This window comes from Photinus pyralis, unplaced genomic scaffold, assembly GCF_008802855.1.
Source record: "Photinus pyralis isolate 1611_PpyrPB1 unplaced genomic scaffold, Ppyr1.3 Ppyr1.4_LG1, whole genome shotgun sequence".
Lineage (NCBI taxonomy): Eukaryota > Metazoa > Arthropoda > Insecta > Coleoptera > Lampyridae > Photinus > Photinus pyralis.
In genome coordinates, this window is record NW_022170249.1 from 45680727 (window position 1) to 45700077 (window position 19351).

Here is a 19351-nt window from a genome sequence, read left to right on the forward strand (position 1 = left end):
AAGAATCGGAAAAATGCTAAAAATTGAAAAAATCGAATTCAGAAAGATCTGAAGCAAGTATAATGCAAAGAATTAAAAGGAATAGAAGAAATTCTAGAATTTAAAGAACCAAAGAATTAAAGGAAAAAATTACTTATCGTTCGTGTCAATTTGTTGACGGATCGTGTAAATAATATATAAATGAAGTTGAAATCCAAAGTTGACTTGCCGAATTGCATTGTTGATATACCTAGTAAACACTAAACAATACATTATTATCAACGCGAACTATCTATCCCTTCCAAAAGGAGGTATAAAAATATCAACATATTCTGACTGCAGGGGAATCCACCAATTGCAGTAAACTGAATCGGAAACTAACAATAAACTTATGAATGTACTCAACCAAACCACTAGTTTTGCCGTTTTGCGGTGGTCAATCGTGCTGTATGACGAACGCTCTGTGTAACAACTATAAGTAAACTGTACAGTACACACAACCATTACTGATCTGTGTCCTGTGATACACACCCGATTTTAAAAATATAACCTCAAACGAAGTATTCCTATTAATTATGAAACTTTAAATAAGTATAAACACTTGTAATCGTAGTGTTTACTAAGCTTGGAATTTCATAAGCAATATGCCTACAGTACTACTATTGGACGTTTCATTATCTATGGTACGACCAGTCCAAATCTCCGAAAACGTTGAAATTTCGAGAAAGTATTTAGCAATTCAAGGAATAAACGCATTTTTGGATTGCTTAAGTGTTCACTCGAGATTAGAATTTATTGCACTGGTGAGATTCTTTTGTCTAATTGTAAATTGCACACTTACATTAATATAGCACCGATGTCTATCTGCCATTTATTGGTCGTGTATTACAAATAGCCTAATGATTTGTTGTGGTATGTAATGTTTTTTTATGGTAACAGAGTGTAAGTAATTTGGCCAAATGCTGTGTAAGAGGAGGAAATATCAATGTTCCATTATACGTTACATGTAATTTTAGCATGAAGTTGTCCTCTTTTGTATGGTCGTTGCCAGAAAACGCTTTTTTGATTATAGGCTTGTACGTTGGTCTCCTAAGAGCTGCTTTAGTTAAAGTGAGTAATTTTTTGGTGCATTGCTACAGCGTGCTACGGAGACCAATGAACAAGCGTTATGTGTAACATTTAGATTTTAAATAGACGACGGTTTTTTTTGGTGTCAAATTATACAAGGGTGTTACTCACAGATTTATTATGCCTGTATTTTTATTATTAGGACGGGTCAGTTATTTATATAAAGTTTTAAATTTGTACCTGTATATTTCAACTGACTGTACCTTTAGGCACAATTTTTCCATGACGTATGAGTACCGGTCTCGTATCCACTTTCTTTTCACTTCTGTCAATAAAAATCTGACGTTTGCCATGTGATAGCCAGTTAGTATTCTTTTCAAATTATATTTATAACTAATTAAAACACGCATTGTTTTAGAAATAATATTAAATCTCGAAGAATTACATGTAGAATTTTAATGATTAGTACACTTTAAGAATGGGAACAAACATACCCTCAGATAACCTCTGTGATGTTATTGCGGTAAGATACCGCTTTGTATGCGAATTAATTGATGGCCTTCCAAAACTGTCCTTTGTGTCACACCAAGTTCAGGAATGCGAAATTGAAAAGCCAGAGGATACGGAAACACCGGAGGTCGATGCCAACAATGCCGCAATTTTTGAAGATAATGTCAAGTATTTACGGAGCTTAGACCCTAAAGAATGGAAGAAACAAGATCATTACCGCGTTTTGGGCATAAAAAATCTTCGTTTTGACGCATCTGATGATATAATTAGGACAGCTTACAGAAAAATGGTACTTAAGCATCACCCCGACAAACGCAAGGCATTAGGGGAGGAAATTAGGCCGGATGATGATTATTTTACGTGTATAACTATGGCGTACGAAACGTTAGGAACATTAAGTAGGAGACGAGCATATGATTCTGTTGATCCCGAATTTGATGATACCTTACCATCTGGGTCAGAGTTAAAGCAAGATTTCTATAAGGTTTTCGGTTATTACTTCGATCTTAATTCGCGTTGGTCCGAAAGACAACCTGTGTTCAAATTAGGCGACTCAAATTCAACTAGAGAGTATGTGGATAAATTTTACTCATTTTGGTATGACTTTAAATCGTGGCGCGAGTATTCTTATGAGGACGAGGAGGATAAGGAGAAGTGTCAGGATCGGGATGAACGAAGAATGTGTGAGAAAATAAATAGGGCAGAAAGGCAACGAAAGAAAAAGGAAGAGATGGCTAGAATACGTAGTTTGGTAGACTTGGCTTATGGTGCCGACCCTCGAATTGCCAAGTTTAAGCAGGAGGACAAAGAAAGAAAATTGGCAGCTAAGCGAGCGAAGCAGTCTGCTGCCCAAGCGAAAAAGGAGGAGGAAGAGCGTATTCAGAGAGAAGTGGAGCTGGCCAAAGAGAAGGCGGACGCGGCGGAGCGTGCTAAATTGGAGCAAATTCGCCAAGAACGTGAGGCGCAGAAGAGGGCTATTAAGAAAGAGAAGAAAATGTTCAGAGATGCATGCAAGAGTAATAATTACTACGCTAAAGACGATAACGAGAGATTAATTCACATGCAGGCGGTGGATCAGATCTGTGAAATGCTCAACTTAACCGAATTAGAAGAATTGAACAAGAAATTGCAAAATAACGGCCATAATTCCTTTTTGAAAATGAAAAACCAGTGCCAAGCAAGAGCTGAAGCAGACCGACGAGCAGCAATGGAGTCCATGTCCCAAAAAACTAATGACGCCATCAAAAACATGAAAAACAATGTCAAAATAAAAACAGAATGGTCTCAAGACAATGTTCAGCTACTCATAAAGGCCGTTAATCTCTTCCCAGCCGGTACGAACCAAAGGTGGGAGGTTGTGGCCAACTTCATCAACCAACACGGCTCATTCCCCGACAACGTGATGAAGTACAACTCCAAAGACGTGCTCGCAAAAGCGAAAGATCTACAAAACACCGACTTCTCCAAGAGCGATCTCAAGGAGGCCGCCAACAAGCAAGCCTTCAACAACTTCGAGAAGGACAAACGTTCAATACAGACGGTTGACGAGTCGGAGATTAGTAAAAAGACCGATGAGGCGGAGGTAAAGAGGCCAGTCAAATTGAAAACTGTCGAGAACGGATTGGGGACCGAGCAGGTGTGGACAGCGACCGAGCAGCAACTTTTGGAGCAGGCGCTCAAGACGTTTCCCGCAACAACAGGGGACCGGTGGGACCGGATTGCGGAGTGCATTCCTAATCGTTCCAAGAAGGATTGTATGAAGCGTTATAAAGAGTTAGTGGAAATAATAAAGGCGAAAAAGGCCGCACAGGCTGCAGTAGCTTCCAAATAACTATTTATAAGTTTGTAATTTATGAAATTTTACATTTTCTTGATTTTCATGATGTGTATGTAAGTAAGTGTAATTAGAAACATACTTAACTGGTGAAATCATTGTAAAACGCAGGTAGACACCATTTTGAAAAGTATTTGACTGAATGTAAATTCTTCGAGCTATTTTCTCTATTAAAATAGTTGCGCCTTGAAAATTGTCTTTTTGTTCTAGGCTGCATTTTCTTCATTGTATGAAGAACGATGCGCTTTTACCAGAGATTACAATGCGATTAAATTGGAGCTACAAAAGTTGGAAGATCATGATAAAACTGCTATTGAATCGGCATTACATGGTGTTAATCAGCTTGTTCTTGGGGAATGGGGAAATAACAGCGCTTGTCAGGTAATGGAGTGGCCAAATTCACAATAAATTTTGCTTTATTCTCTAAATGATTACTTAATAGTAAAAATAACTCTCTGGCTGTGTGAGGGTATAAGGTCTCGGCACAGGCCGTGTAGATACGTACAGGTAAGTACAATACTTTCAATGAAATCACAACGCAACAATATTAAATATGGAGTGCGCATGCGTGACCCAATTTAAGATTGGATAGTGTGAGGCTTTCCAATCACTTTTGTTAACACCAAGGTCAGAATTAAACCTGAATCAAATGTATTAATTATTTGTTATGCAAAGTTTAATGTATTGTATGGACTTAATATTAATCACAAGGTTTGAAATGTATAAGTACAGACCTTACGTAAAATTTGTAGTGTTCAGAAATTCATACCAAATGTCACAGTTTTGAATCCAAAAACTTAAATTTTTTAAATAGTGTAACACCGCAACGTTTGAAAATGACAATTCCCTCCAAAAGCTTAAATATAAAATTTCAAATTAAATACTGGCACGTAATCAAAAAATCTATGGCGGGGCCCCCTAACGTTAGTTGTAAACAACGCAGAGTTATGACCTAAGTTACAATAGGAAAGTAACGGAAATGAAACTCTATGATGGCGTAATAGTATGATTCGTGTACTTGGATAAGTCCTTGCATATTGATCATTTATTATTATTAAAATTCGAAAAAAAGCGTGTTTCTACAAATTGGCGTTCAACTTGTTTTTTCTCTGCAATTGTCTTATGGAAAGTGTGCTTTAGTTAGTATCAGTGGAAATGTTGTAGTTTCGGTTGTCCAGAGCTAAAATTTGTTTAGGGGGGTGCCATTTGAAATTAAAAAATACGACATTTGGCGAATGTCAATCAAAAATTTAATTTTTCCGATTAAATGTAAAAAAATTAGGTGACAATGGAAGAGCTATCCTTCAATTCAAAACATAACCGCCGCACCAGCGCGATTTAGTTTCTCTCAAAAAATTTCGAAAAACGGGAAATTTTGAAGGAAAAAAGTTGCATAATCGTTAAAGTTAAGGGTATAACATGTTGCATAAAAAATTAAGTACTTTTCAAAATCTGCAATAAAATATGGGGTATTCCATTAAAAAAAACGCAAGTATGATACGCCCTTCGCGATCAAAAATATTTTAAAAACATGGCGATGGTTATTGTGTACAATTTTACTCTAAGACTTTGTCGGTTTTTTTATGGTAAAGGAATTATGATCCGAGGAGTCTTAGATGCTACATCCTGTATATTAAACCGAACGAGTTGTTGTTATTGGTGAACATATTATGTAACGTCGATGCCTTATTTAGGCAAATCCTGAGTGTAATGGGTCTATATCATTTGCTGTATATAAAAGGAACTTTATTCACTAAAGGAGCATATTTCCCATGTACAGAGTCGCCGATAAGTCTGGAAACGGTCGATTACGGGAAAAATATACAAGGTATCGAAACACAGTTTTAGGGTTCTTCAATTTTAATTATACAGCGTTGGTCATATAAAAAACAGTTTCCTTAAGATATATTTAGATTTTGTTAGTTCTTTTGTTTGTTCATTTTCCGCCAGATGGCTCCGTTTGGAGAATTTAAAATTTGCCCTTGTTTTCCAAAATTTATCTGGCATGTGCCTTGTTAAAAAACTTGATTTTGATAACTGCACTGGGTCTGGATTTTGCGTGGCGCGGTACTTTCTTTTCGCATAACGTTGATCCATAAAGCATCTAAAATATAGTAAAAGTTTCTTTTACAAAAATTTAGCGTGCGGTTAATATATAGGTACGTTATAAAATGTAATTAGTTTGTATTGTTTGCGGTTAATATTATAGGGGAAAACCAAACCAACAATAAATAATCAGGGTGGATGTAAGATGAATGAACTTTGGAAATGGTGAATTTTTTCCACTCTGCCTAAAATAATTATTTATAAAAAATCACGGTTTTTGTACTCATCAGCCATTTCCACGGTCACGTATGCGCGTCTTTTAAATGAGAAGGAGATAAATGCCATTTCTTATTATATTTTTTTGGAAGTGATTTTTGTCTTGCTGACCGGAGACAAAAGGGCGAAACCGTATCACGAGTCAAACCTAAAAAAACTGTGGTTTCGTTTTCAGGAGTGGACGACCTTTCCAACGATGTGTTACTTTCCATAAGTTTTTTTTACTGTCAACTGTAGCTATTAAAAAGACATGCCAATTGTGTACGAGATAACACGCCGTCTACAACATTTTCACCTTTTAAAATGTAGAACAGCAACCTTAAAGCGGAAAAAACGAAATTCCGTGTTACAGTTTAACATTCCCAAGTTAGAAACTCTTAGCAAAGAGTAACCCTCTTTGTTCTTAGGCACAAATCAGAATTCCTAGTTCTAACTCAGAGTTACGAGTCCAGCTTTATTAATCTCCTCTATATTATGGAGAATGTAGAACTCGCACACTACAAGCTGACGAGTTCGAAGTCTAGAGGACAGACGGATGGAAATATGAGATTTCGCTAAAAGGAAACAGCTTAGTTTGGTTGTACGATTCTGACTCCTTCCAACGTCTATTTTGCATTTTTGCGGTTATCTTGAAGTCTTTGACATTATTAGACATTATTTTAGATCGTGCTCATAACAGATGGAAACGCCGGCATTGGCCCAATGTCGCTTTCCGAATCATTTTCCACATTAAATCATCGCAACGTGTCAAATCCGTTTCCATTACCGTTTTCTTTCCCAGCCAAGCTGCACGTAGTTTGTATTGCGCCACCCGATGATCCGAATTTAATGAAGTGTAAGTATATACCTCTTATAATAACGTAGTCCACACAATTGCTCTGTAGCTAAACCATTGTATCAAAGATTGGTGGACATGGCTGGGTATAACGGTTCTCTACTGATTCCTGAAGGCGGTTTAAGTGAGGCCAGCGTGGTTACCATGTTTCAAAAATTGGCGGAGGAGATGTACACCTCGTTTCGAGGAACATTGAAATGTGGCAATTTGGAGTCTCGAATTATGTTATCACCTGCACCAATAGTATGTATGGTTTGGAGAAAATGTAGAAATTTGATCGTATCTTTTTGTAGCCGTATATAAAGGTTACAGACTTTGACTCTCAAACGTATGTGTTATCAGAATTAATTGAAGTTTGTGGATTTATACCGATATCGGATGTTGGGTCACCCATGGCTATTAGTCGGCACCTAATACTTCCCACCAACAACCTTGGTAAAGAGAATGTGCCGTTAAGTATGGAAATTGACTTGACATCAGACGACGATACAACGGAGGATGGAAAAAATCCATCGTTTTGTGTTTTGCTACACGGCGCACTGAAAGTTGAAAATATGAGCGCGTTGGTTACCGTTGGTGATAATTGGTTTGGTTTTATTTACTCGTGGGCCGACTCTAAAAAGAAATCAAATCTTATGCTAACTGTACTGACTCCAGGGTCAGATGCAATACCATGGTTGGGTGATTTGTGCCATCTCGACTCGACCGACAACCTACCTCCTGATCAAATTGGAAGCTTTCCCGTTCGACCTTCTGAAAAACGCAGCTATTCCCAAAACGGAGTTGTGTGGATAAGACAATCCGGACTTCAATCCGATATACAGAAAATCTTAAGGCACGCGCGTAAACTACCGGAGAAAACTCAACAATTTTACAAGGTAGCGTGATTCATTAATTCGCAAATTCTGATCAAAATTTTAGGAATTAAATCGGTTGAGAAAAGCTGCTATTTCGCTCGGTTTTCTGGATTTGCTCAACGGGTTGGCATACATTTTTGAACAGGAATGTACGCAGTTACCTGGTAGTGCTCATCCTGATTGTGCGTTGCAGCTCACTCACGCTGCCGAGGTGCTTCGCAAAACGCAAAACAAAGACATTAAATTTGTTATATTGCCTTTACATACTAATTATAATAGTTCGTAATTATTTTTATATTTTGAATTACATGCCTTCAATAATTTTTGTGTTTATCTTTATATATGACCTTTGGCACATCGAAACTCTTCATTAGAAAGTTCTAAGGTAAGCAATAAACAAAAGTCTGTGTTCATAAGGCACATTTTTCGGAATGATAAAGCCATATTTCAAGAAGGCTGTATTTCAATTAGGTATTTGATTTTTTTCAAAAGTGCTCGCGTAGGTTTTAGGTTGGATAGGAGTGATCGTCGAAAATCCTTTCGGATTTCTTTACTCCATGAAAATTTAAATGATACGGCATCCTTTGAACCAGATTTACTGAAATTCGGTAGAACGCAACAAACTTTTCGATGGATAAAAACCATGGAGTTGAATAATTATCCGCCTAGGATGCTTGGCTTCACCACGAAATTGTGACTACTAAGCCCCACCACCACGACAAGGTGCATCCCATGGTGGGGACGATAGTAGGTGTATCGGCTGTGTACAAAACACATAAGACCGGTCCCATGACGCTTCCCTGGGGACGCTGGATTTGATAGGATATTGTTCCGAGACCGCTTCTCCATACTTAACTTGGAATGATCTTTCTTCTATATATGATTTGAGGATGCTGTAGTAAAGGTGTGTTATTGCAGTGGCTGACGTTAAATATAAGACTGCAGAGCCGTATTGCTTTACCCCGTGCAAATCAAAGAAACAAACAAATAAAAATGAATCTCAAAGTCTAATAAGGTCAGGTAAGAGTTACAGAGACATCTCCTCTCCAGACATTTGGAAGCCATTATGAAAACAATGCTCAACAGAAATTAATTGACACCGAAAGGGCAATCTGCAATTTCGCCAAATGGTTCCTGATTTATTCTTGAAATTTCACTAATATAATTTATTGAAAAATCGACCCATTAAATTTCGTCACCCAGTCTAATGCCTAACCTGCTCTCACCCTTAAAATAAAAAAAATCAATTTTAGCTATCTATAAAATTCGAAAAAATAAATCAAATTTAAAACTACCGTTACAGCATCTTAAACACTTTTAAGTATGTTGAAAGGTTCTTGAAGATCTCATAATCCAGCTAAAGAAGGTTTCTAGAGACATCATGCTTTTTAAAGGCTTTAAAACCCTTTGGAATACTGTTATAACCTCCGGAGGCGTTTGACACTATTAGAGATTTAGAGCTTTTCATGGCTTGACTCTTGCGAGAGAAGGGAATCTTAAGATTCTAGAAGCTTGATGATGATGAAGCCCTTGGAAGCTATTAGAAATGACTAGACACTCAGGTGCCCTTCTAAAATATTATTTCAAGGTTGAAGCAATTCACCCATCAACGGATCAGTGCCAAGTTTTAATTATTTTAATTTGCCATTTGGATAGTCGGTGCAACCATGTTATAACTACCTGTTACAATATAGAGAAAATAAGTACAAAAGTGGTCTTAGGGGTAGGTTATTGGGTATGCAAAATACCTAAGTGTTTATTTTTTATAACATTTTAATTTTTCACTAAATCTAAACATGTATCTTAATTCCGGAAGGACAAGTATATAAATAATTGGACGCAACGTGCTGCAAGCGTAATGAGCCATTGCGGATAGTAAATTTGTCAAATTTGAACACGTCACATTTTGCAACGGCGGTATCTTAAAATTACTAAGAGAGCCAGCAGCGTTAATTTCTTGTGCTATGAAATGTAATATAGCAAGAATCTGTCTTTGGAGGGAAACTGTAACATACAGTATGGTCAAAACTGTTCCCAAAACTAGCATAGACTGCACTTTTTTCGTTTTGCGCGCTAGCAAATTTTGGCCAACATTTTTTAGGTGCATGCTTTGATACGATCTAGTTATCAAAATTACGAGAGATAAGAACAATAGTGGCAGTGGAATTATGATTCTAAAGGCCACTGACAAATTTTGTAATAATCTTTTGTGAAATGTATCAAATATTGTACAAAGCACAACGCTATTTTCAACAGTTACCGGCGTTGACAGTGTGAGCTGTGGTATGCTTACCGATAAACCCACAAACCAAACTAAAAATAAAGGAACCAGTATAGCTATGTCGGTTTTTTTTCGTCTATAGTCAATCACGACGTTACGGTTGTAATGCTCTTCCTCGTGAGAAACCAGAAATTGATCAGAATCCTCTTCTTCACTGAGAGAAATGGGACTTTTACCGTCGTTCCGAATTTCTTGCAAATACAAGTTCAATGTCGACGTAATGTGAAAGTTTATGCAAATTGTTTCGTACAAGACAAAGGTATTGATCAACACTTCGCTACCGGAAAAAAATCGACAAAGCTTTGACGGTAACACCCAAGAGTGGTTGTTTATAATCCATATTTCAATAACGGCAACAAATGTAGACAAACAATCCACAATAGTTAAATGTAAAATTAGAGAAAAGATGCCTAAAAGGAAGCGTTTAAATTGAGTTCACTTAGCATTGTGCTTACCTCGTTCCTTTCGTTGTATCAAACAAATCGAAATACACACATTTAGTATTAAACCAATAAGCACGAAGCAATAATACGAAATTATAATCCAAAGAGATAATGTTGCACTTTCTTCACCTGAATTACTTTCGGTAAAATTTTCCATCTTCATACAAGAGCGTGGTTGTAAGGGAAATCATTTTAAAACGAGGCTGTGTCAAGAGCGACTGCAGGTTCTTTTAAGAAGGGACATGTGGTTGGATTTAACAAAAAGGAAATAACCAGCATTTAATATAGAGTGCAATGCCCAGACACTTCAAGCGAATGTTATTCTTAGAAATAAAAAATCGTTTCATGTCGCTTCGATGCAATATGCATAATAAATAGATACTCTGCCTTACCTACCACCCACATTAAATATAATACTTATTCAATGTGTCTATAATGTCTTTCAAATCACAAATGTTAATTGCAAAAAAAAAGATTAATGGCACGCAGAGTAAGCAAGTACAATATTTATTCGTTAAATTCCAGATGTAAAATTGAGCGGAAATAGCTTTTAAATCTGGAGATTAGATCGCTTTGTATTTTATAACGTTCATCCACTCTCCAGTCAATTAATTTTTTACCAAAAAACTTCAAACTATGATTACTTGCACGGCTTAAAATTTGGTTGTGATTGAGAAACAATCTTCAAAATTAATAATTTACCAGTGTCATTATTAGATATCCTCAAATTCTAATATTAGGTAATCCAGTGAATAGAGGAGAGTTACCTTATACAAACGGTCCGGTAGTTCCAAATTTTTGCTGCTTGAATGAACTACTAACGATCATATTGCATTTTCTTAAAAACAAGTCATGGGTGTGGGACCAACTTCTTCATCACACAATAAACTTTTGTTTGTGTTCTAAAAAATTTGAAAAATTAGATTCGACTGCTCAACATACGTATGATATACGTTTATACGCTAGTTCTAACCGATGCCGATGTACAGAGAAAATTGCGGTGACAGACGTTTACTAATCATCGCACAAAGTCTGTCGTTATCTCTCGATCTATAAGTCTAATATCTTGAAATACGGTCTGGCCAAACAAATAAACAAATACCATTCAAGAAAAGTCTGTAACCTTTGACTTCTGCCATGAATTAAAAGTTAAAAAAAGACAATTATAATACTGGTGCTATTTTTGGGGTCATACAGCGACCGTCATAAAATTCGAAAACCCTTTTTGCTTCTGCCGATATTTGGAGAATTCTATAGAAGGAACATTTTAATAAATGCAAAGAGAAAGAAGTTTGTCAATATTTCTTTTCCATAGCATTATTTCTTTTCGACTTACCAAAAACAAGGTGATTCAATTGCAGAATTTGTTGCTGATTTACGAAGATGTTTATTAGGTACGTGGCGAGTTTATAACAAAATGCGAATGTACGAGACGGGTATCAACAGCAGATTCTTTCCTTAGGGCGCAATTTATTCGTGGACTTCGGGATCAATGGATTACTGAATAAATCTTACAGCTCTAATTTACAGAATTTGAAGGTGTCATTACGAAGGTAAGGTAATTGCTCTAGAAGCTGCTAGATCAGATAGTAGAAACCTTTGAAAACCACAACAAACCATAACTTTAGGTATACCACCGCAGCATGAGACGTCATATGAAACCAACAAGGTACAAAACGGTCAGTTGATCAGACGCTGTAGGTACAAAAGAAAATCGGTGTCTAATCATAATGACGTACTAAACAATAATTCAAAAGATTACAAGCGGGATCAAAATCGGAGCCGAAGACATATAACACGCAGTACAAGCAGTGGAAGAGTATGGTAATTGGCAACCCTGTGGTGATTACCGCAGGTTGAACGCGGCAACAGTTCCAGATGCGTATCCTCTTCACGACGTGCAATGGAAGCTTCGCGGAAAAACACACTTTACGATCCTGAATCAAGCGTGGATATTCCAAAAACCGCAATCGTAACCCCATTTGGGTTATATGAATTCCCAGATATGACATTCGAGTTACGCAACGCAAGCCAGACGTTCCAACGTATGATAAATGGACTGTTGGCGGATCTCAATTTTTCGTTCGCTTATATCGTTGATACCTTAGTGGTGTCATCGCTCGCTCGCTCGAAGAGCATCTTTAACATTTGCGTTTGGTGTCAATGCGTCTCCAATCGGCAGTGCCGTTTTGGACAATCATCTGTTAAATTTTGTTTTGGGCCACAGCTGACATCGTCATCCGGCAGCGGAATGGTCCAAGCGATCAACAATATCCCATTGCCCACTGTTGTGAAGGAACTGCGTCGTTTTCTTGGCGTTTTATTCCTGGTGCAGCTCACTGCCAAGACGCGCTGAACAACCTCATCGTTGGCACCGTAAAAGATCATAAAACAAAAATTCTTTGAATGCAACTCACCCGTGCGCCGTTCGAAGTGGCGAAAAGACTCCTCGCCGAGTCAACAATGTTAGCACACCCGAAGGAAAATGCACACCTTGTTCTTGAAACGGATGCAAGCGATGCCGCAATTGGAGACTAGGTAGTGGACGGCATCATCTAATCTCTTGCGTTTTACTCAAAAAAGCATGAACCATCCGAATACCGATATGACATTTATAAGGAACTATTGGCAATTTGGTGGGTTATCCGTCATTTCGATCATTATTTAGAGGGCCAACCAACCATTCACTGTGCTTACTGACCGCAAACCACTGTTTGGTGCGTTTGGAAAGATGAGTCATCACACCGATCCAACGCGGCGGCGTCGGGTGGCGCAGATCTCCATCATTCAACTTTTCAGCGATCGCCGCCGATCAAATATTGGATCTTGAATTACAACAATTGCTCTGTGTCGAGAACGCCAGCTTCAAACTGCTTCGATTGAAACACTTCGACTCGAGTCTCGAATTGGTCTGTGAAGTATCCACTGGCAAAATGCGACCTTTCGTAACAAATTCGTTGCGGAAATCGTGCTTCAATAAAATGAACTCATCCATCCCGGAAGCCGGAACTCGAGGTACGCAGAAATTGATCCGTCAGCGATTCTTCTGGCCTTCCATGCGGAAGGACATAGCCAATTTTGTTAAGCATTGCATACCATGCCAGCAAGCCAAAGTGCACAAACACAATAGAGCAATCTTAGACAAATTTGACCTTCCATTTGAGCGTTTTCAACATGTGTATATTGAAATTGTAGGATCGCTACCGCCGTCGGTCGAATGGGGTCAGTATATTTTTAGCGGGGAGGAGGGGGAGTATTGTGGCGACCATTCGGTCCGCCAGTAACTGTCATTGTTTCCACGATGACGATAATGATAAATAAAAATCTATCATAATAATTCAACGTTGGACATAAAGGATTCCCACAGACCTATGATACGTCTCTTAACCATGCCAATCCAAATACCACTCTTCAAAGGACGCAATAAGTTGGTTTCTTAAAAATGATGGGGGTTCGGTTGCCCACATCCACGTGCCTAAAGCCTAACTTTTGAGTATTAACATCTTGATAAATGGACCCACGCTTCGTCACTCATACAAGTTAGATTTAAAACTTCCTTGTTGTTTAAACAATTATTAAACCAGCGAAAATAGTTGCGTCTACTTTCATAATTTCCTGCATGTAGTTGTTGGACAGACGAACTTTTAAAGGAATAAGTACATTTTGAGATCTTTGTGCAAAATTCTGTGCCACGCACCATTAGATAAGCCTGTAATGATAACAAATAAAGATGTTATCGTTTCTATTAAATTACACCTACCAGCCTCACTCGATAGTTTGCCAATTAATTTCTTAGGGGTCTGCTCCATACGTTGTCGAATTAACGGACGCCTTACAGATACACTTCTTATTCTCAAAACGTTCGCTAACGGCTAACGCAGATTTTATAACTGAAGTGGTGGCAGGATATTCTTTGTTAAATTGTTGAAAACCGGACCTAGTGGAATATGACCATGTACCATCTTATAAACGTGTTGCGTTACGACCGTGCCCCATTAATATGAACGTATCATGTTCAGGGGTAAAAGCCATTCTCGATTCTAACTATCAGCTGGGGTTATATCATCCTTATAAAGTGTTTTATCTTACGTATGTACGTACCTTTGCAAAATGTTGCACTTGCAGGAGCTCAGAAAAGAACTATTTCTTTTAAAATGCAAGGTTCGTGGTAGAGGTAGAGACAAGAAAATTAAAGCACACGTAAAAAAACCTACGCCAATGAATTGTAGTTAGTATGATTTGTGGGGGAAAACCATGACCGCCAACCCCTTAAGTAAAACAACACTAAAATTGCAAGCGCCAAATTCAAACTGTCTGCAGTCATTTTGGACCACCCGGTATATGTTACAGTCAAAGTAATTAATGCGGCGATTATTCATAATAGCCAGTCAATGTTAATAATTGAGGGAAGAAAAATTTTTTTAACAGCCCTCGGAAGGATTTTTTTTAAATTCAATATCTTCTTAGTTTCATAATATAATACACCCCAACATATACACCACTTCAAAATTTTATAATTTTGTGTGCGTCTTCTACACATTAAATAGTGCACAATAAGTTACAAAATTTAGGAGAGAGGAGTAAGTTCAGATCTTCAAGAAAAGGCGTACTCTTTGCTTTTCAGTCACTACTCGCTAATAATTTTTCTATTATTTAATTAAAGGATAATAATCACTTATAATGACAAGAAAACGTTTACTTATCATAAGTGAAAATAATTTAATCGTCCTTATTTACTTGAGATAGCTAACCAAAAAGCTATAACTACATAAAAATTGTGTAAAATATACCTACATTGTTTATTATTGGCTATCAATCAAGGAACTTGTCCTTAAAAGCATGTTTTATGAACTTAATATTATTTGTAGCAATTACGTCGTGCTAACTAATATATTGTTCAGTGGTAGCAAGTGAATTAATTGTAGCATTACAGTTTACTTGGACCATTATTGTCAGTGTAGGTATGTTGTATGTTGAACTAACTGTAAAAACGTTACTATGAGTTATCCAAATAAGGTTATCCTCGTCATTGCAGGGTACCAAATTTGAAAGTATGATATAGCATTAAATTGTAAGTAGGTACTTAAGGAAAAAAATAGATCTAACTGAAAATTAATCTCAGCATGCGAACATTCCGGCCTTGGCTAACAATGAAGTACGAAGTTGAAGAAATTTAGCAATCTATCTATTTTTAAAGATTTTATTATACAAATTGATTCTTTAAATGCTGGAATTTTACGTTACGTAATCTAACAGATCCTCAGGTATACCTGTTTATTGTGGGAAGTCAGTTCTCACCAAAATCAACGCGAAGAATAAGATGCATCCGTACAAGGCCAAGACAATTACAATTAATTGTATTTGGCTTGTAAAAATAGCAACCTAATTGTCGGTTTGATTTTAAATGAACAACTAGCATCAATTGATATTTATGAATGTTTTATATAAACGTTGTAAGTCTAAATTTCTCAAATACCATCCCAGAAAAATCCGTTACCTTTGACTTCTGTCATAAATTATATAAAATTTAAAAAAAGTTAACCCCGCATTCTTAACGCACCTGCTAAACAGCTTCCACATCATTTTTTAAAGGCCACTGAGATACCCAAAACAGGTTTACTCATCATTATTTTGTATAGTACTTCATTCGTGTTGAGATTGTGTGGTAGTGCATCAATAAGAATTGCGTTTTGTTAATTAAAATGTAGTGCAGATTCTCGAAAACGAAGGTGATGGCTTCCACGTTGGAATTGGTTACGAACTCTTCGCAGAATATAAGTCAGGAAGACGGCGACCGTGTGAAAGCCGGAAAAGGAATATTTAGTATAGCAAGATGGAAACAACGCTTAACTTATGTTGGCGAAGTAATTACGATAGAGCCTCTACTTTGCTGTTACTTAATGGCTTCAATTCTCTGCAGTCCAGCTTTAACAAACTTAGAGCTCGAAAAAGCATGCAAGGCGAACGAAGGATATAATGATACGGTTTGTGATTCTATTCTAAGCGGTACGTTTAAGGAGAACAATTTGACAGAGGAAAACAGATTGGTCCAACAGCATATCGTTCAGATGCACTCTTGGCAAAGTCCTCTGCAGAGTGTCATGCCCATTATACTGGTGCTATTTTTGGGGTCATACAGCGACCGTCATAAAATTAGGAAACCCTTTTTGCTTCTTCCGATATTTGGAGAATTCTTCGCAGTAGCCGGATGTATCTTGTGTGTCATCTTTATGCGCGAGTTGCCTTTGGAATTTCAAGGTTTTGCACAAACTGTTGTGCCGTCATTCCTAGGAGGTCCGACGATGATCATCATGGCTGCGTTTGCATACATTGCCGATGTGAGCACTTTGGAAATGCGAACGTTGCGCGTGGGCGTCGTGCAAATTGTGTTGAACGTTTGGACGCCGATCGTTCAGTCATTTAGTGGCATTCTGTTTAGCGCCATTGGATATATCGGTATTTTAATAATAGGTGCAATCTTCTACGTTATAGGTTTCGCATATGGGTTATTTTGGATTAAAGAACCAAAGCAGCCGGTCGGATTGGAAGATAAGAAAAGCTTGATCAAGGATATCTTTGATCCTCATCATGCCATAGAAACATTTAAAGTGCTGATCAAGAAGACGGAAGGCAATGAACGCGTCGGAATTCTCTTGATAATGGTTATTCTATTCATCTATGCTGGAGTAATAAACGGTAAGAAAGTTTCTTAACACTCGGATTTACAGTGAGACTTATTTTTAGGAGAAGGATCTGTTTTTTTCTTGTTCACTCAAACAGTATACGAGTGGACCGTTGTAGAATTTAGCTACTTGCTCACCTTTAACACAATTATTCATTTAGTGGGTAAATTTTATGTTTTATTATTATATTAAAAATATTCTAAAGTACTACGAGTAGCCTAAAGTTTAAATTTTTAGTCATAAAAGTCAATAAACATGTTTTACTGATTTTAAATAGTAGATACGCCATGGATTCATGGAGATTTTGTTTTGTGTATTATATCCATAATAACTAAGGGAACCCGTAACAATCAATAAAAATGGCTAACGGTATAAACGTATCATTTCAAAATTTTGAAAAATATTATATTATATTGTAGATTAAACAGACCATTTTAGGTCTTGAGCTAAATTAATACAGTACCACTTAAACTTACAACTCATTCATTTCTTAAACTTAAATAAATAATAGCATAGAACCCCAACATATCTTTCAAATAAAATAAACTAAACCAGGCTAATAGTAAAAGCTGAACACTGTGCACTCTCAGACACGATTTCTTGTCTCTTGCTAGTTCCTTCCAATTATTTCTCCACAGCTTGTATCTATCTAGTCCTCGGTCTTCCTCTCTCCCTTTTTCCTTCTGGCACCCTCCAGGCCACCTGTTTAACATTTCTTCCATCGTCCATTCTCCCCAATTGTTCTAGCCACTGTAATCTTCTATTTTTTACGAAATCTCTTGCTGACTTTTCCCCGTATAAATAAAACTCCCCTCCCCCTCACCATTGATCTCGGAAAGGAGTCGCGAAGGGAAGTTATAGTTTGTAGAAAGCAATTCGCTAGATAATTCCTTTCGATAAAAAATAATTTGCCCTTTTATAGATTTTCTCTGCCCTTCCTTGAGGTAAAGGCTGGCTACGGCCTTGTTGATAACAAAGGTTGTTGTATTTGGTGCCCCCGTAGAACTGCACATGTTTACTATTATCACAGTCTACATACAAAGCTATTATTCCTTAATACAATTATTTTATGTACATAATTTGTAAATATTTTTATTTTTGGGCAGGAATATTCAGTAAAATAAAAATTGTACCTACTACTTAGCGTTTTCCATGGTTACCATATTACGATAAACGGCAACGGGCAACACCACAAGAGTTGAGAAAAATCAGATTCTGATTCTTGGGGTGCTTTTGGCTACTTTTAGATACACTTACTTTATTTGCCCAGTCTCTTGTATTACTTTAGAATATTTTCTTGAAATATCCTTTAATGCACTGATAATATCTCCTAAATTTTCTAGGAACCGTTGTGGCGCTCCCAATATTTACAACGGTATTGAAACTGAATGATTTGGTAATAACTGTGATATCTTTTCTGGACAAAATTATTGCAAATTTCGTTTTTGCTACCGTGCTCTCCACCACAGGATTATATGCTGGTAAGTTACAGTCTAAGCCAAATCAACGCAGGTGATTCTTTCTTAGTCAAACAGAGCATTTGAATTGTTCTAACATTGTTGCTGTTGCTTGATTGAGTAGAATTTAAAGTTAATTGTTAATATTGATGTAGGTACAATTTTACATAAACCTCTACAAACCCACCACCAGCGTTCCAATTGTGAAAAAGATATGATAATAATTATTATAATTATTCTTCTTCGTTTTTTAGGCATTGCGGTTAGCATTATAATAGGCGTGGCGACAATTTCTATCAGATCCCAGGCGACTAAGATTGTTTCCGAGGATGATCTTGGAAAAGCCCAATCACTATTTGCCATAGTCGAGGCGATATCTCCCATGATATGTGTTCCACTGTATAACGAAGGCCTATACAGTTATACTATAGACGACTACCCTCAAGCATTTTTCTTTTTAGGCATTGGATTATACGCGGTGGGAATTGTAATCCTTCTGTAAGTATACTGAAAAAATCGCTAACAAGCTAAGTGCAACGTGTTTTAGGTGGCTGTACCTAAGAGAGAGGAAGAGGCGAGTCCCCGCTCAAAGCAACGGCGTGGGAGATTCAGAAAAGTCTAAAGATATTGTTATTATAGAAACTACACATATGTAAATCTAAAAATATAGGGTGGTTATTAACTAGTACTAAGTTGAGAAGCTCAATAACAGTGTGTTCTAAAGTTAGTTACCATTTAAGTTTCTGTTTAAATTTTTAATTTTTTACTACACTTTTTATTTATTCGTTATATATTACTAAATACGGAATTTATGACGATCACTTTATCTTGTCTTTGTTACCTATCATAACAATGATGACCCGATTATCGAAGGAAAATTTTAATAAATGCAAAGAGAAAGAAGATTGTCAGTATTTCTTTTCCATAGCAATATTTTAAACGTTGATGGAGTGTGATAATTGAACTCTATTTGGTGAAAAGTCCGGTAGAAGGCCGAACAGATTTCTTGATATTGGACATTATGTACTATTTGGAAGAAAACCTGGAACCGCAATCCATCGTGCCAATGTTGAACGAAAAGT

At 37.0% G+C, this 19351-nt stretch overlaps 4 protein-coding genes across 6 annotated transcripts; 3 read left to right on the forward strand and 1 right to left on the reverse strand.

Moving 5' to 3' along the window:
* Nucleotides 1-499: 499 nt before the first annotated feature.
* LOC116175548 (integrator complex subunit 14) lies at nucleotides 500-7727 on the forward strand. Of its 2 annotated transcripts, XM_031493725.1 has the most exons (7): nucleotides 500-539; nucleotides 593-782; nucleotides 3602-3772; nucleotides 6377-6548; nucleotides 6598-6791; nucleotides 6842-7426; nucleotides 7470-7727. In XM_031493725.1, exons 2-7 carry the CDS (start codon nucleotides 624-626, stop codon nucleotides 7689-7691), a joined length of 1503 nt encoding a protein of 500 aa, XP_031349585.1. In that variant the 5' UTR covers nucleotides 500-539; nucleotides 593-623; the 3' UTR covers nucleotides 7692-7727. The 2 variants fall into 2 exon arrangements, with proteins under 2 accessions (XP_031349585.1, XP_031349577.1); XM_031493717.1 differs by having other exon boundaries at nucleotides 516-782.
* Nucleotides 1306-3584, forward strand: LOC116175538 (dnaJ homolog subfamily C member 2). The gene is made up of 2 exons (XM_031493705.1): nucleotides 1306-1410; nucleotides 1466-3584. Exon 2 carries the CDS (start codon nucleotides 1526-1528, stop codon nucleotides 3386-3388), a length of 1863 nt encoding a protein of 620 aa, XP_031349565.1. The 5' UTR covers nucleotides 1306-1410; nucleotides 1466-1525; the 3' UTR covers nucleotides 3389-3584.
* Nucleotides 7728-9102: 1375 nt separating the features above from the next.
* Nucleotides 9103-10356, reverse strand: LOC116175558. Its single transcript, XM_031493734.1, has 2 exons — nucleotides 10142-10356; nucleotides 9103-10096 (listed from the first exon to the last, which is right to left on the reverse strand). The coding sequence occupies exons 1-2, from the start codon at nucleotides 10290-10292 to the stop codon at nucleotides 9162-9164; spliced, it is 1086 nt and encodes a 361-aa protein (XP_031349594.1). The 5' UTR covers nucleotides 10293-10356; the 3' UTR covers nucleotides 9103-9161.
* A 5240-nt stretch (nucleotides 10357-15596) lies between these two features.
* LOC116159617 lies at nucleotides 15597-19172 on the forward strand. Of its 2 annotated transcripts, XM_031472640.1 has the most exons (6): nucleotides 15851-15993; nucleotides 16050-16825; nucleotides 16874-16975; nucleotides 18156-18293; nucleotides 18524-18767; nucleotides 18817-19172. In XM_031472640.1, the coding sequence occupies exons 1-6, from the start codon at nucleotides 15983-15985 to the stop codon at nucleotides 18923-18925; spliced, it is 1380 nt and encodes a 459-aa protein (XP_031328500.1). In that variant the 5' UTR covers nucleotides 15851-15982; the 3' UTR covers nucleotides 18926-19172. The 2 variants fall into 2 exon arrangements, with proteins under 2 accessions (XP_031328499.1, XP_031328500.1); XM_031472639.1 differs by having other exon boundaries at nucleotides 15597-16825; nucleotides 18817-19090.
* The last annotated feature ends 179 nt before the right edge of the window (nucleotides 19173-19351 follow it).